Raw genomic sequence first — 17,511 nt, 5'->3', positions numbered from 1 at the left:
GGTCCAGGATAAGGAACATATGTCCCCAGTGAGATGTGCCTTGGGTCTGGCCTCCATCCACCATGTACCATGGGGCTTTTGAAAACTAAAAGGGTTTTTCCATGATGGAAAAGGCAGACAGCATGCCCCAGTGTGTCACAGAATCATAGAATGGTTTGGGTTCGGAAGGACCTTAAGATCATCCAGTTCCAACCCCCTGCCATGGGCAGGGATGCCACACACTAGACCATGTCACCCAAGGCTCTGTCCAACCTGGGCAGCCTGTTCCATTCTCTCAACACTCCCACAGTAAAGAATTACTTCCTTATATCTAACCTGAACCTCCCCTGTTTAAGTTTGAATCCAAGAAGTCCCCGCACATCTCTTTGCTTCTTTATCATCATCAGACAGCTGCTGAGAGGAGAAGGAGCTGTCGGGCTTTTCCTTATTTCATCCATTGGGACAGCCCAGACAAGGCTTCCTGCATGCAAGGAGCATTGCACAGAGAACAGGGCAAGCAGGAGGACAGTGTGTCAGTGGTCACCTTTGCATCCCCCCACTCCATGGATGGCTCAGGCGCACCCCACAGAAGGGACCTCTTGCTGGGAGCAGCATTACATGAGGCAAAAGAGATTCACCCATGATGGGGCCCTCACACCTTCTGGCTGAGCACCCCAGATCTACAAACACAGATTATTCATTGCAATTGCAAATGCTTCCAGCACCAAATTCTCCCTGAAATGTCCACCCCAGAAATACAGCAAGTAGGGCACAGGGTCATAAGCAAAGACAGGGATGCAAAGAGTCTTTCGGAGTACAGGATACAGCTGTAAACAGGAGATTTCATCATTCCTGTACTCCAGTCCTAGTTGGGTACACTGTAAGATGTCCCTGCACAGAGCAGTGCCAAGACCTAGAGGAAGGACCTTACCTACTAACTCCTGGAACCAGATCTTTGCCTCAGCTGCCTTCTGCTTTGAGGATCTCAGTGTCTCCATCTCTTCCCTCTGATTGCACTAAACATCTGTGATGGGTTTTAACTAGCAACTTAACATCGGTACGCAGCAGAGTGAGTTTCATCTGAAGCCCCTGCTTCTCTATCCAAGCTTTCCACAACTTGACACTATCACAGAAGCCCCACTTGGGTTCCCAAAGAGCCCCTTTTCCAAAGAGCTTCAAGAATAATGCTCCAAGCAATGCTTACTTTGTGTGCCACAAAGCTGGAGCATGCCACAGGCTTTGGCTCTAGAACCAGCTCAGCCAAGCGCATTTGGAGATGGAAACCAGCCCTGTGATGGGATGTGAGCAGTTGCAGTGACAATTGGGAAAGTCACCAACAAGGCAAAGAGTGAAGCAAAATGCACCCTGGACATGGGCACCTGCACTGGAAAGAGCTGAGGAACAAATTTCAAGTACCACGGCAGCCAGAAATGCCATCCCCTTCCCAGGCTGGGGCACACAGGCGCCGGGAGCCAGCGCTTGTCTGTGCAAACACAGATGCAGGAGCTGAATGGGAGCACAGTCATCCCGAACTATTTTTAACTGGTGCAGAGGAAGCTTTTACTTTCCATTATGAAGAGGAGACAAAGTGCCCATCAGTTGTGCTGAATTCATTCACTCAATGGTGGGGTGTTGACATATGTAAAGCTCCCAGCCCTGGTCTGTGTGAGCAGCAGCTCTAATCCCCCCTGTTCTGCTCACAGCTGCGTGGGGTCGAAGAGCACAACAGCTGAAATGCATATTGATGCACATGCATTTGGTTGCTGCAACTTACCTTGGGGGTTTCTGCCTGGTGATTGCCATTAAAGCAAACTGGAGAGGGTCGCTGCCGGCGTAAGTGAGCACCAACCCATCAGGATCCCCTACATCTGGCTAAATAAACAGCACAGACGCATCACAAGCAGACACTGGGAGTTGGAGCTGGTGATCCCCCAAATCCACTTTGCTTCCCCATAGCAAAATCAGTGGATTTGGCAGCGGCAGCACCTTTATTTGCCAGATATGTTGGTTGGGGCACTGGGGAGCCTGCGGGCTGGCAGGGAGGAGGCACAGCTGAGACCAGGGCTCTCTGCCTCCCCCTCCTTGCCGAGCCAGGGTTATGGCTCTGTGATCTAATTTGTAGGATGATTCATTTTCTCTTAAACATCAATTCCTGCTGCTGTCCCTGAATACATACTTAAACATCACGGTTCCCTCCCCAGCATATCAGCAGTGGGAAAATACTCTCTCGTGGGCCATTCTAAGGAGTGGGTTGTGTCACTGGCCACATAGCCATGCAGCAGCTCAGACTTTGTATACTGGTGATCAGGCAGCCGGTGATAGGTAAGCGCTCAGCCAGTTACTGACCTACCTCCATCCATCCCCCAAATAAGCCACTAATGCATCTGTTACCATACGTAAATATTGTGCCTTGGATGGGTCCACAGAAGACACAAGTGATGACACATGTCCTGTCTGCACTGACCTGCCAGGGTGCTTAAAATGTTCTCTGCTACCAGTCGAAATCACCAGCCTCATAAAACAAGGTTTGGCACTAAAGCAGCTCACCAAGTTCCACTGCTGCAAATGTATGTGGCCATCCAGAATGTGTACACACATAACTGCAGGTTGCTCCTCTCTGCCCAGGGAGTATTTATTAAAATCCTGCATTTATCACACACACTACAGCCCCATAAAGGGGTTCAGAAGCCACTAACAATGGGCAACATTGGACTTTCTATACTAGAAATGTACTTTGTTAAGGGAGGATCGCCTGGAGCGTTTGCTGTGGCCTCCCTTGAGAGGAGAAAGAGGCATTTCATTCAGCTCCTTCAGAAGTAAGCACTGGCATTGGTCAGACAAACCCTGCCCTCATCACGCAGACGAAACATACCGTCAAGAATCTATTTTTCCCCAGCCGCTACAAAGACAGCTTAGGGTGACTAGTTCAGTAGATGTTATGTGGAGTTAGGCGAGAATAATCCCTTATAGTCTGTCATGGTCCAGGCACTGCTATCACTACATGAGATGAACACAGAAGTACAAAAGCAAAGCTCTGCTCCTGAACAATTCGGCTGAAGCTAAAGTATGGGGTCTAGAGACAGCAAACCCAGGAATGACCTGGGTAGAGTAGGACAGGATCACAAACAATACTGGTTTCCAGCCTATTGCTCTTGAGCAGGTTGATGTCAAGCTTTCCTCAGGTCCATGGGAAGCTAAAGAGCTAACACAGAGGTAAACTTTGAAAGCAGAGTTTAACATCTCCCTACCAGTGTATTATCACAGGACCAGGAAAATTGGGGATCTGCTGCTCTGCATTCATATATATATATGTTTGTAAATGACACAGGAATGCCTGTGCCCACTTGGAAAACAATTACTGGAGAACAAATACATGGCTTACCCGGTTGTCCTCTTGAATCTCCCAGTCACTGGAGAAGCTCAACACATGCTGAGCCTGCGAGCAGTTAGAAAACTGGAAAAGGCTGGCAAACATCCTTCTGTTCTCCATGGTGTCTGGGAAAATCGCCTCCTGGAAGTTAACTCCATGTGGCAGGAGAATGTAGTTCTCATCCATTCTGAAACACAAATTGCATGGGCATTGCACAGTGAGGCTGAGCAGCACTTTCTCTCCCACAGAAGTCACACCTCGGACTTCAGTCTGGCTCAACAGGTGCCACCAAAGTCACTCAGATGGACTTTCAGCAGGCATGTGGCACTCAGTTCTCCTGGGACTTAGTTGCTGAGACAGGGGACTGGATCAGGCGGCAGCAGCAGTAAGGACTTAAACAGACTCATACCTCCCCGCAGGCATCAGTGAACCACCATGTATGAGGCCATTGTATTGTAGCCCATGGTTCCTATTGAATTTCCATCACTTTGCCCTTGAACTTAGAGTTTAAGTACTCCTTCAAACAGTCATAGAATCATATCATAGAATCACAGACTGGTTTGAGTTGGAAGTGACCTTAAAGCTTACCTAGTTCCAACCCCCTGCCATGGGCAGGACCACCTTTCACTAGACCAGGCTACTCCAAGCCCTGTCCAGCCTGGCCTTGAACTCTACCAGGGACAGGGACTCTTGAAGAGGTGCACAGCAAACATCTCCCTACACTACAGAAATTATCTATAGCTGAAAAAAAAACTAAGACTTAGTAACCCCAAACCTATGAAGACTTTTGAGCCCAATACTTCTGCCCTTTAATACTTATTTACACTAACAAGGTCCTGAGCACCTCAGTTATGAACCAGGTCTCTCCTGAGCCAAGAGTTGTATAACCAGTAAAGTCAATAAATAACTTCTGTAACATGTTCAAAGTTATTGCTACAGACTAAGGACTAGGCAGCATCAAGTTGTGATTCATTACACACCCAGTGCAAGAATATACAAATATATTTCAAAACAAGCCACTCAATAGTATTTCGCAAACACTCTCGGATTGAAAGGTCACAGCGATGGCTCCGCTCCCATACTGTGGTTTGTGCTCTTATTCTTTCGATGAACCCAACGTCGGGATTTGGCTGGGGCTTGGGAGAGCCGGGAGGAAGCTATCGGGTGAGTACTTGGGGATGAGTTTCAAAGTTCCACGCCAGACTTCGGTAAACAGGCACTGGCTTTTCTCCAGTCCCCTCATAAAAACAAAAGCAGCAGCACCCGGGAGCTACTCAACAGCGGCTCCCTGAATGATGGAATATTAGATCGAGGATTGGCTCTTTTTCTCCCGATGAAACTACGGGTGGAAGCGCTAAGCGCTGTGGGGAGCGCAGGATGAACCGAGCCGTCCCTAGTGCGGAGATACCGACACCCCCCTCCAGATATCCCGTACCGCGGGACTCACCGGAGGAAGAAGAAATAAGCGTAGCCCTGCATGACGGTGTGCGAGTGGCAGGAGAAGTACCCGAGCCCGGTGAGGTTGAGGCGGGAGCCGGCGGGCACCTCCAGCATGCTGCCCCACGCCTGGTCGCACAGCAGCTCGATCTCGGCGGAATAGAATAGCCCCCCCGCCGCCTGCTGCGGGCCGTCGGGGGCGTCGCGCTGCCAGGGCAGGTAGTTGTATGCTCCGTAGGGGTCTGGGTGTAGAGCCAGCACCTTCGCGTACACGATGATCGCGGCCAGCTCGGCGCGGCAGCCCTCGCTGAGCGGCCGCCACTCTGCCGGTAACTGGCAGCCCCCCCCGCCGCCCGCCCGGCCTCCCAGCGCCAGCCCCAGCGCCAGCAGCGCCAGCAGCCGCGGCGGCATCGCGGGACGGGGGCAAAGGAGGGCAAAGGGGTTGGAGAGGGATTGAAGGGGGGGACACACAAGAGGGGAGGTGGGGGAGAGGTGAGCAAGGACCGCGGTGGTGGAGGCAGGGAGGGAGCGAGGCGGAGATGCCAAGGGGCAAAGAAGGGAAAGGGCGGGGGGGTAAAGGGAAGGGGGCGGAGAATGGAGGGTGCCTGGAGTTCAGATGCCCAAAGGGCTGAGATCCGAACGGGCAAGGGCGCGGAGATGCGAAGGGTCTGGGGGCAGGGGGTGTGCAGGGGCAGAGATGCGAGGAGCAGAGTTGAGGAAAGGCAGAGATGCGAACGGGGCAGAGAGGCAAAGGGGAGGGATGTAAATGAGAGAGGTGCAAAGGGGGAGGTGAAAAGGGAGGGATACAAAGGGGAGGGATGCAAAAGCAGAGTTGCAAAGAGGAGGAATGCGAAGGGAAGAGGTGGACGGGACGGAGAGTGCAAAGAGGCAAGATGGAAAAGGGCAGAGATGAGAAGGGCAAAGCACACTCCGGGGTAAGGGTAGCTACTGCCGGACACCCCGCAGCCCCAGGGTGGGCACTGGTGGCACCCAGGGCTGCGGGGGGTGAAGGGGTGGCTCGTAGGGTGCCGGCAGTGCAAAGGCCCCAGGGGAGCAGTGCGCTGCCCACAGCTCCTGCTGGGAACGAAGAGCCTGGGAAACCGAAGATACATGTGTGTATTGAGAAGCTTGTAACCCTGGTCACCCACTTCTCCCGTTTGAAACGAGGATGGATAAAACTTGCAAGCGGAGGAGAGCAGCTCTTCCCAGCAGCCTGCAACTGTTTCTCAAAATACATCTGGTGAGCAAGGTAAAAGTGAAAAGTCAGGTCTCGAAATACTTTGCTGTTTCCTCCTAGAACTGTCTGAGGCAACTTCGGGCTTCTCCATGTTTTTGGCAGATGGCTCTGAGACTGACTCTGTCCCTGCATAAAAATTGCTGTGGAGCATCCCCAGGGGCCCCGCACCACTCACAGCCCGAAACAGCCTCTTTCTGTTTCAGTATTCTCCTTTTCCCACATGTGAGCTCACTGGGAATAAGACAGTCAGGAATGGGCATGGGATGTTTAAAAACTTCTGTTAGAATAGGAATATCATGGAGACATGGTAACAGTTAAATCTCTCCCTAGCTGTGATGGTTACTAAGAGCTTGACAGCATGGCCTGGCTGGCTCCTTTAATCTCATCCTCTATCTATCTCCATCTGGGAGCAGGAGGTGCCTTTTTGTTCCATAGTTGTGCTGTGTCTGGTATAGGGGGTTCCTCGTGCACAGCTGGTGTGCAAAATAATGCGCAAAATAAGGAATCATGAGTTAAATAATGCTGAGCCAACCTCATGACAGTGAGACAAGACTTCTGCTGTGACAAGTGTCTCCCTCTGGAATAGTTTCATCAGGCTCAGCTGTATGCTAGAGAGTTTAACAAAGGTAATATTCATATTTCATGATGGCATGGCCCTACAGTGTATTTCATCACAGCTTTATGCATGAGCAGCAAAGTTGGTTCTTGCTAAAACAGAAACAGATTTGGGTTTTTTTTTCTCCCTAACAAAAACTCCAGAGAGCTTTTCTCAGTTGTTTGATATGTACCATCTATTTCTTGAAGATCAACAAATTGCTTCCAAATTCCAGGAAAAAAGCTTAAAAGACAATCCTGAAAAGAATTTTTCAAAGCAAATATCCTCCGGGAATCCCAACAGACCAACAAGCTCAATGTTTGTTTAATGTTAACCGCCAGGAAAAACTGCTTTTGCTTTGGAACTGAAGGGACTAAACTGCAGTACAGGAGGTTTCAGAACCTCATTCAGTAGTTTGGAAATACATACATAATAACTAAGGAGGAAAACTGAAAATTGAGGCTGATGTTGACTTCAGGCAAAACTGGATCAATCCTGGAGGTGTTTTGTGCAATCCAGTGTACATGGAAACCTCGGTACAAACCTCAGTGGGAAATGGTGCTTTGAGATGTTGTAAAACACATGGGGGTCATGTGAAGAAGGAGGGAAGTGCTGCAAGTGATGGGAGATGGTGTTCAGGCCATCCAAGGTGGTCTCTCCATGTCCCTTTATGGTCTCTCCAAGGGGAAAGCCTGGCATCTTCAGCAAGGTGAATTTCGTGTTAGGTGTGGGCAGCAATATACAGGTGTGTTATTACATCAGCACTGCTGCTGAGGAGATAGAGCCTAAGAAGCTGATGTCTGTAACCATAGGTTGGTTGGTTTTATCCTGAAAACCAAACTCTTAGCTTGTGTGAAACAGCAATTGCTGTTTCTTCTGTGTATACATACAAGATTGATATCTTCTGGGTAGAAGAGCCTCATATTTAAGCTTCATCTCTGTTTACTGCATGTTGCAAGTGAATAATGGTCAACTGTTCTCAAACCACTTTGGAAATGCCTCATGTGATCTGTTCTGCTATTTCTCACATTTTGATGATTCCACCACATAACAGCTGGGAAGAGCAGGGTGAGAAAGGGAGACACACGAGCATCTCACACCCAAAATATGGATGTGTCTTTCCTTAATGCCACCTCTAATAGTGTACATTATACTGCTTATATTTGACGAGAGTGTTTGAATCAGTGAGGCACCTCAGGAAACACAGCAGCATTGTGTATGCTGGCTCTGGCTGATGCTCTCCAATTCACTTTTTGGTGGTGATCACCAGAGTGTGGAAGCAGTAATTAATATTCTGTAGATTTCTCTATCATTCTGCAGAGTGGGTTTGTAGGCATTTTGAAGATAACAGCAGATGTCCATGGAACTGACTTCAGAGCTGAATGAGCTGCAAGGAGGTCTTGGTCATAACTCTGGAGCAGACGCTATGGGTAAGCACGTCTCCACATGCTTCTCACTTGAAAGTGCCCAGTTCCCTTGTTCTCTTCCATTCATGTTTGCTGGTGCTGTGCTCAGTGTCACTGTAAGGGCTTGGGGTGGCTCATCTTCTGTGCCCCCTGCCAGATGTTCCCAGCTGAAACCTCTCCCTGTTGGGAGGCTCTCCAGAGATTCATCAGTGTGGAACCTTCCCTTTCCATTGTGACAAGCTGGTCCCTTGGGCTGTTTGAGTTCATTACAACTTTTAGATCAGTATTTTAACAAAGAATTAGAGCTGTCTACATTCAGATCACAGTGATCAACATGATTTTGTTCCTAAATTTCTCTCCACAGAAGCACCACCAGTTTTCTTCTCTCTTCCTTCATCTCTGTAGTAGTGAAAAGTAGCGGGAGCATCTGAATCCATTCCAGGAGTCCTTTTTCTTCCAGCCTTGAATAACAAGGAATTAGTGACATGAAATAAAGATTTAAAACCCCTCTCTGGAGACCCCATCCTTCAGAACTATGTTTGCTGTTTCTCAGCAGGGATCCACCATCTGATCTGAGATGTTCTCTAGTGCAGCGTGAATACTTTAGTGCTGTGAACTCAGCGTGGGCCTGATGAGTGCTGTAGCCAAAACCAGCTAATCAGAGGAGAACCAATAGAGCCAATTACTGCTCAGGCTGTGCTTTCAGCCACTCATGCATGTGCCACAGTTATTCATTCACTTCCTCAGTTTAGATAGCCTTGCAGACTTTGAGACAGGCCTGTGGCTTTCCCAGGCAGGAGCTCTTCTTTCTCTTCCACTCATCTTTACAGATATTTAAACCAAAGGTTTCTCCCTCCAGGCCATGTCATTTTCTTTGCTGTTTCTGTGGTGATACAGGTGATTTAAGCCTTTTATTAAAACATGGCTCTGCTCTGCCTCTCTCTTTGCCTTTAAAGCATTGACAGAGTTGAGCATTAGTTCAGGTATCAAACGAGAGCACTGTGCTCAGAGTCTGGCTGCCTTTCTAATGCATGTAGGTGATCTGAAACCTCAGCCCAGCTGTCTTTTATATATATCCACAGTGATTCCTTTGTAGTCCAGGGTACAAAATATCAAACCCAGATTTCTTTCCCATCGCTTTTTAAACTGAGTGACCTATAAATATGAAAATTCGGCTGTGTTAGTGTCCCCACAGGAAGAGATGTTTTCATTAGCTCCTTCTGTCTATGCTTCTCTAATGTGAGTCTCTCTTCTCATGGTTTGACATTTGGTCCATCATATTTAACTATTTTTGTACTAATATCTGGGCTGGGTGATTCCTATTTTAAAATAATCATATTCCCTGGCCAAAGTTCCCTGTAGTTCTATATGGTTCACTCTTTTGAAGAGTACTTATGACCATGAAGAAACAGGATCTGTCTTTGGGGATCAGCCGGGAGTACACTGCTGTCTCAAAGAGTTTGCAATGATTTACTGGATGAACAGCAGTAAAAAGACTTTCTGTAATATCATTTAGAATCTGAATGGAAAAGTAAGCTGAAGGATCTAAGAGTTAGTATGGATGGAGATCTTTTCCTACACCTTCATTGCATCTTTCTGCCCTTTCTTGGTCCCTTCAGCCTTTACCCATCCCCACTGTCCATCTTCCCCATCCTGCCCTCACTGTGCCCACAGGGCCCTGCTCACATCTGCCTCTGCCCTGTTCTCTGACAAATCTCACCCATGCAAATGCAGTTTTATTTGGATATGGATGTATGTCCTGTTAACTTTGTCCTCCTACCAAAACTCCTGTCTCAGCCTGGCTCCCTGACACCTGAGGACATCTGAACCTCGTCTCAGACTCATCATGGCTGAAGGGGAAATGTTACTCTCACTCCAAATGACCCTTTTTCCCTTTCTCAGTCACTAGTACTATCTCTTATCCATCACTTGGGCTTAAAACCTGGATGTCATCCTCACCATAGACTTTCCTCTGTGTAGACACTTCCCATGTAGCTACTCCCAGATGTGCCTTTCCTACCATTCACACAACGAAGGTGCTGTGCAGGCTCTTGAGTCCTACAGCATCTTTTCCTGGGCAAACCCAGCCTCAGCCCACCACTGTATACTCAACTTGTTGCTACACACAGTTTCTATAGCTCATCACTGCTGATCACATTCACTACCCATCTTTTCCCTGTGGCTACCCACACTCATCCCTTGCTTCATGCCAGGCTCTTGCAGCAGAGCTCTGAGGCAAGGACCTCCTTGGCTCTACATTTCTGCAGCATCTGGTTCTTGAGCCATGACTGCAGGTCCAAGAATAAGAATAGCAACAAACGTGCAAGCTGATTCCAGCCCAAGTCAGCAGAGGCCAGAAGCTGCTGCGCTCAGAAGTCTGTTCATAAATCAATGTGAAATGTGCTGTCTGAGCATAGCTCCCAGTAGACACACATCTGCATAACACATACCACTGACACAACTGGCGATGGGAAAAATAGCTAAACATATCATTCCCACAGCTGTGGATGAATGAATAAAGATGTCTAATTCCCTTGTCCCTGGGGTGAACCCTGGTCCAGGTAAAGGCACTTCTTACAAATATAAGGTTTTAAAGGCAGAGGGATCAGTAGGAAAGTTTAATCTGACCACACTGCCTAGAAAATTTCACCCAAGGACTTCAAGATCATAACTGAATTTAGAAGAAGAAAGAGAAAGAAAGACATCCAACCCTCACTTTAAAATCTCAGATGAGGGAGAAGCAAGTTCATCCTTTGGTGAGCTGTTTCAATGCTAAAATCTGATGTTTTTTCCCATTCTGGATTTGCCTGGCTTCAGCTGCCAGCCATGGGATCACGTTGGGCTGTTGTCTGCTATGTGAAGAATAGAAGACCCTCTTATTAGAAATTCTCACCCAGTTTTGGCATTTATAATCCAACAACCAAGCACTCCCTTGAATAAATTGAATACATTTTCTCTTGGTGGCAAGATGACCACACTATCACTCACTGCTGTAGCTTGATTGCTCCAGATTTTCAACATCATTTTCTCCTGCAGAGACCAGAGATGAGCTCTGGATTGCAGAACTTGGTCTCCAAAAAGCCATGAAGAGGGCAGCACCACCACTTCTATTTGGTTTTCTGCTCCTTTAGCCAAGAACTACATTTATTCTGGTGGCCAGCATCATTACATAAGTATGCAGCTGTTTTCACTGGTCACTTCTGAAGATGAATTGTATTGGCAAAGTACACTTCATTCGTAGCTCAGTCAAGTGAAGGCAATTCTGGCCTGGTTTTGGGCCACAACAATCATCCCTCCAGCACCTGGTCACTCACACTGGGTCTCTCCAGCTGCAGGATCACAAGAGAGCAATGATGAAAGGGATGCTGTTATGTGTCCAAGTCCTAATACAGCGGTGATACTGCAGGATTTTGGCTTCTTGTCCAGAAATAAAAAGATAGACATGTGAAATGTCTTGTCTTTGCTTCATCAGTCCAAGTTCTCTGGATTTATACCCTCTCCCTCCTATGTTTTCAAAGGGTTGAATCTGTTTTAACTTTTGAATCACAGCTGGAGGTAACATGTTTGACACTGTCTTCTTCTGAAGTGAATTCAATGCTGTTGAATGGTAACAGATTGCCGGGGCTGACTTCTCTCTGAGCCCCAGGCAGAAGAGAGCAGGACAAACCTGAGCTGGGGAATAGGTTGCCTTTCGAAAGAACCAAGATGCTCCCACACCAAAGCCCACTCTATCTTTGCTGAGTGCAGAGATGATGTGCAGCTAGACCCGGCAGAGGCAGGTCATCAGAGACAACATTCCTGTGCAGCCTTCCAGTCCACAGGAACCACCTTTTCTTTCCTTCATCCCTCAGAAACCAGCATCTGACCTCAAAGGATCTTGTGTAGAGCCCATATGGTAATGAGAATCATGACTTTCACAGTATTACATGGTCTAGTGTGAGGTGTCCCTACCCATGGCAGGGGGTTGGAACTGAATGATCTTAAGGTCCTTCCCAATGCAAACCATTCTATGATGCTATGATTACTGACTGAGCAGGAATGGGGGGGTGTGTCCAGGAGGTTGCACAGCCCTGGCTTTCGGTGGTCCCATCAGACCAACCTTTCTTCTTGTAGTCTGCCTGGTTAAAAAGCAAAGAGGAGAAAGGCATTTTATAATGACTGATCTTGGCACCATGTATAGTTAATGCAATTGAACTCACACTCTGCTCAGTTTTCACAACTGGGTTCTTACTTTGATGAGTTAATTCCTTTTGATGTCCCTTCTGTCCCTCCCCTGCTCTCTCTGAGTCTAAAATAACCCAACTGTCCATCTTGCTTAGGGAATTACTGGAGTTTTAAGAGAACACAAAGTGCTCTCACATGAGGATTTGGGATTAAACCTCTCTTGTTTATGTTAAACATAACATCTTAATTCTTCCACTGCTGGAGGGCAAATGAGTCTCCATAACCCCAAAGAAACCTGCTTTTAAGCCCTATAGCAAAGGTCAGTGTGATTTGTTTCTCATTGTGGATGTTCTTTCCAGTAAAATTGTCTCATGGTATATGACAGTTCTCTTACAAAACACCTTTATGCAATTTAAAGCATTTTAACTTACAGTGTTTTCCATTGTAGGACAGCATATGCTTCATTTTCAGCACATTCTTCCAAATCAGTGGAGTGACTTTTTTCCAGGGTTGTGGTAAGGAACACAACTGCTGCCATCCATGTCTCATCCAACACCCAAGGAGCTTTGGATGTGGAGGAGGGAATCCCATTGAAGCTGGCAATTCCCTGAACTGGGTTTGGCTCCAGCCTCCTGGCTCTAGGGTGTATGTGTACCTTGTACACAGACGTGCAAGCGCATCTGGAGGGGGAGACTTGTGGAAAAGAGGAGAAAGGCAGCACAGATTACTGAGTGTTAGATTACTGTAAACTAATACAGGGGCGAGAAGTGCCCCTGGACCCCATGAAATCCCACAGATGAAAGGAATAGGAAATAATGTGAGGGCTGAGACAAACACAGGGATGCAGAGCCCAAAAAGAAAGCTAGAAACAGTGGGGCAAAGGAAAAGGATGTGGAAGGAAAAGCAGGAAAATATATAGGACAGGAGGGAAGGGGCAGTGAAGGAAGTAGCTGGTCAAGGAAAATTTCAGGCAAAGAAGGAGTGAATGAAGGAATTAAGAAGATAACATTGAACGTCATATGGTAAAGCTATGGAAATAAGGACCAGAAAGGGGAAAAGGAGCAACTAGAATCCTGCCTTATTTTTTATGTGGCCACTGACTCACTGTTTTCAATACAAACAACATCAGAGACACCTGCATTTCCCCACAGGAGCTGCCAGCCCTTCTGTAAAGCCAGCTTTTGCCACCAGGCAGCAAGTTTCTCTCTTTAGCTGCTACCGAAATGGTGTCAAACCATCTAGACAAACCTCACTAAATGACTAAAGGCCCTGCTCCATTAGCATATGGGCTCTGTATGTTTCTGCCTTGAGCAGCTCTTGTTCTTCTCTGGTATCCCTTTAATAGGGCTTTCCAGGTCTTTGACGCAGTCTCCCTGTTCCCAGAGCAGCTGATAAAATGAAAGCATGTCTCTCCCTGCCATTGTGCAGGAGGTTTATTTGGATTTAGAAACTGCCCTCAGCAACACTTAACCCAGTGAGTTAACCCAGGCACGTGGCCAAGGTAGTGAAATAGGCTCCTCTCCAGCTCCCTCACTGGAGATTGCTCCCTGCTCTCATGGCAATCTGCTGGCTTCCTGCTGAGAAAACTGTCCTCCTCACTCAGGGAAATTTCTTACCCCAGGACCCGGGTTAGCAATACCACAAGTGATTTCATTACTGGTGATGAGGGACATGCTGCTGATGGGTAACTCTTGGTCATTTAGTCCTGCTCCTGACTTCCTTGTCAATGAGATGCTCCCACATAGAATCATAGAATGGTTAGGGCTGGAAAGGACCTCAAGATCATCCAGTTCCAACCCCCCTTTGCCATGGGCAAGAACGCCTCACACTAAACCATGTCACCCAAGGTTCTGTCCAACCTGGCCTTGAACACCATCAGGGATGGAGCATTCACAACTTCCCTGGGCAACCCATTCCAGTGCCTCACCACCCTAATGGTAAAGAACTTCTTCCTTATATCCAGTCTAAACTTCTCCTGTTTAAGTTTAAACCCATCACCCCTTGTCCTATCACTACAATCTCTGATGAAGAGTTCCTCTCCAGCATCCTTGTAGCCCCCTTCAGATACTGGAAGCTGCTCTGAGGTCTCCATGCAGCTTCTCTTCTCCAGGCTGAAGAAGACACATCATCAGCATTGCCAAGGAGGAAACAGCTCTAACTCCGCACCTGCCTTTGCTAAGTTAAATGCATCTGTGCAGCTTGCTGATAAGTCACTGGGAGAGGCTGACTGCTATGCTGTTGTGCAGCAGGTCAGTGCATTGACACACACAGCACCTAGCACAAGGCCATGTGTCAAGGACTGTACAGCTGTCCCCTGGCCACCACTTTAGGGTAGTGGACACATGTATCAAGCAGGTGGTGCTGGACCCTGTGAAGGCTATAAAATCCAGCAGCAGCCGCCGAAGCAAATGATTTGCTGGATTATATTGCCTGGGTCCTCCTTGGATTGAATTAAGTGTTTGGGCTCAGAAATCACATTTTGCATGTTTATCTTGGGTAGATTTCTATGGAAAAGGGTTTTAATTGTTTCTTCACCAGGGAAAGCTAAATAGTAATGTCTTGTTTTGCTTGTGTTGAAGACTGTTCCTAAGAGTAAGGGCAAGACCTTCATATATGGCTGAAAGTTGGGGATGAAGAAGGAGATTGACTGGAAGGACAAGATTCGAGGACCAAAGAAACAAGGCGGTAGGTCACATAGGTACCAGCTTCTTACTACATAACAGGACAGCCTTGGTGAGGCCGCATCTGGAATATTGCGTCCAGTTCTGGGCCCCTCTGTTCAAGAAGGACAGGGAATTGCTTGAAGGAGTCCAGCACAGAGCCACAAAGATGATTAAGGGAGTGGAACATCTCCCTTATGAGGAGAGGCTGAGGGAGCTGGGTCTCTTTAGCTTGGAGAAGAGGAGACTGAGGGGTGACCTCATCAATGTTTACAAATATGTGAAGGGTAGGTGTCAGGATGATGGAGCTAGGCTTTTTTCAGTGATATCCAGTGATAGGACAAGGGGCAATGGGTGTAAACTGGAGCATAGGAAGTTCCACGTTAACATCAGGAAGAACTTCTTTACTGTAAGAGTGACAGAGCACTGGAACAGGCTGCCCAGGGGGGTTGTGGAGTCTCCTACACTGGAGATATTCAAGGCCCGCCTGGACAAGTTCCTGTGTGATGTACTGTAGGTTACCCTGCTCTTGCAGGGGGGTTGGACTAGATGATCTTTTTAGGTCCCTTCCAACCCTTGGGATTCTGTGATTCTGTGATTGCTGTTTAATATTTTCATCAATGACCTGGATGAGGGAACTGAGTGCACCATCAGCAAGTTTGCTGATGACACAAAACTGGGAGGAGTGGCTGACACACCAGAGGACTGTGCTGCCATTCAGCGAGACCTGGACAGGCTGGAGAGTTGGGCGGGGAGAAACTTGATGAAATTTAACAAGGGCAAGTGTAGAGTCTTGCATCTGGGGAAGAACAACCCCATGTACCAGTACAGGTTGGGGGGTGACCTGCTGGAAAGTAGCGAAGGGGAAAGGGACCTGGGGGTCCTGGTGGATAGGAGGATGACCATGAGCCAGCAATGTGCTCTTGTGGCCAAGAAGGCAAATGGCATCTTAGGGTGCATTAGAAAGGGAGTGGTTAGTAGGTCAAGAGAGGTTCTCCTCCCCCTCTACTCAGCCTTGGTGAGGCCGCATCTGGAATATTGCGTCCAGTTCTGGGCCCCTCTGTTCAAGAAGGACAGGGAATTGCTTGAAGGAGTCCAGCGCAGAGCCACAAAGATGATTAAGGGAGTGGAACATCTCCCTTATGAGGAGAGGCTGAGGGAGCTGGGTCTCTTTAGCTTGGAGAAGAGGAGACTGAGGGGTGACCTCATCAATGTTTACAAATATGTGAAGGGTAGGTGTCAGGATGATGGAGCTAGGCTTTTTTCAGTGATATCCAGTGATAGGACAAGGGGCAATGGGTGTAAACTGGAGCATAGGAAGTTCCACGTTAACATCAGGAAGAACTTCTTTACTGTAAGAGTGACAGAGCACTGAACAGGTTGCCCAGGGGGGTTGTGGAGTCTCCTACACTGGAGATATTCAAGGCCCGCCTGGACAAGTTCCTGTGTGATGTACTGTAGGTTACCCTGCTCTTGCGGGGGGGTTGGACTAGATGATCTTTTGAGGTCCCTTCCAACCCTTGGGATTCTGTGATTCTGTGATTCTGTGATTGTGAATTCACATCCATTAACGTAAGTTCTGCCTCTCAAATCCTTAATGACTCAAGGACAGGGGACTTCAGGACGTTTTCACACTGAGCAGTGATGGTAAAACATAACTGCTTTCCAGGAGGGCAAAGTCCTCTTGCTCAGGGCTCAGCACTCTGGCTTAGAAGACAGCAGGCATTCTTGTGCTATTGAAGATTTACTATTACTCATCTGTGCTTCTGTGCATGTAGCACTTGTGGAGACAGCAGCAAAGACCTTTTCTGCCCTTCCCATCTCCAATGCAATGGTAAGAAAAGAGTTGCTTTCTGCAGACACCCTGCTAAACTGTTGGAGTCGCGGGAGACAAGCCTCATGCTCTCATGGTCAGCAAGCCTCGTTTATTTAGCAAGACACATCCACTTTTATAGCTTGCAGGGTTAGTTACATTGTCTGATAAGATACAGCAAAATCATTGGTCAGCCTGTGTCGACGCAGGGGTCTCCAGGTAACTGTGACCACTTCTTGTTTCAACATGTTTCAACATGTCCCAACTTGCCCAAGCAAGACCATTGTGCTATTCCAGCAAGATACCGTTGCTCTTATCTCAGCAAGATGCATATCCTGTTTCTTAAGCAAATCAGGGTAAACATTAACCACGAGATTGCTGTGCCCTGGAGGCCTACATTTCCACCAGCTGCACGGTATCATGCCCTTTGTTACTTAGCCATTCAGTTGTTAAGCTCTCTACACTTCCCCCGTTTTCTTTAACAGCAAGCATAGCCATTTTATGATTAAAAGCGTTCGATATCATTTTCTGTAAACACTGCATAATACACGGCAAAAGCAATACTGCTAATAATATTACAACCACCACCAAAACAATTTTTTCTATTAGGGTAACAAGCCAGGGAGATAGCCCGAAAGATGCCAGCCAATTGGTAAAGGGATCACTTGTTTCTTGTAACTTTCACATATTGTTTCTCAACTGTGCCAATTGTTTGTGAATGGAGTTAGAATCGTCCGAGAGATTCATGCAGCACATACCTTCAAACTCATCACACCCATGACCTTGTGCGAGGAGTAAAAAATCTATGGCGGCTCGATTTTGGAGAACTGCATGCCGGACTCCTTCTAAG

General features: G+C 47.6%; 1 protein-coding gene and 1 long non-coding RNA gene across 6 annotated transcripts in view; one reads left to right on the top strand and one right to left on the bottom strand.

Annotated features, from left to right (window-relative positions):
* CCDC3 (coiled-coil domain containing 3) overlaps positions 1-5,562 on the bottom strand; it is a 41,922-nt gene extending 36,360 nt beyond the window's left edge. Inside the window, exons 1-2 of the mRNA XM_065667921.1 lie at positions 4,797-5,562; positions 3,362-3,536 (exon numbers count right to left, since the gene is read on the bottom strand). Of these exons, the coding sequence (XP_065523993.1) occupies positions 3,362-3,536; positions 4,797-5,197 (576 nt within the window). The 5' untranslated portion in view covers positions 5,198-5,562. The remainder of the gene's footprint in view (positions 1-3,361; positions 3,537-4,796) is intronic.
* Positions 4,390-17,511, top strand: part of LOC136008525 (uncharacterized) — a 32,722-nt gene continuing 19,600 nt past the window's right edge. For 3 of the 5 annotated variants that reach the window (XR_010610123.1, XR_010610130.1, XR_010610122.1), the window contains exons 1-2: positions 6,042-8,048; positions 14,768-14,873. This is a non-coding gene — a long non-coding RNA (uncharacterized LOC136008525). The other 2 variants (XR_010610128.1, XR_010610124.1) reach the window with 2 other exon arrangements.

Source organism: Lathamus discolor, chromosome 1, assembly GCF_037157495.1.
Source record: "Lathamus discolor isolate bLatDis1 chromosome 1, bLatDis1.hap1, whole genome shotgun sequence".
Taxonomy (NCBI): domain Eukaryota; kingdom Metazoa; phylum Chordata; class Aves; order Psittaciformes; family Psittacidae; genus Lathamus; species Lathamus discolor.
This window is presented reverse-complemented; position numbering and strand designations above follow the sequence as displayed.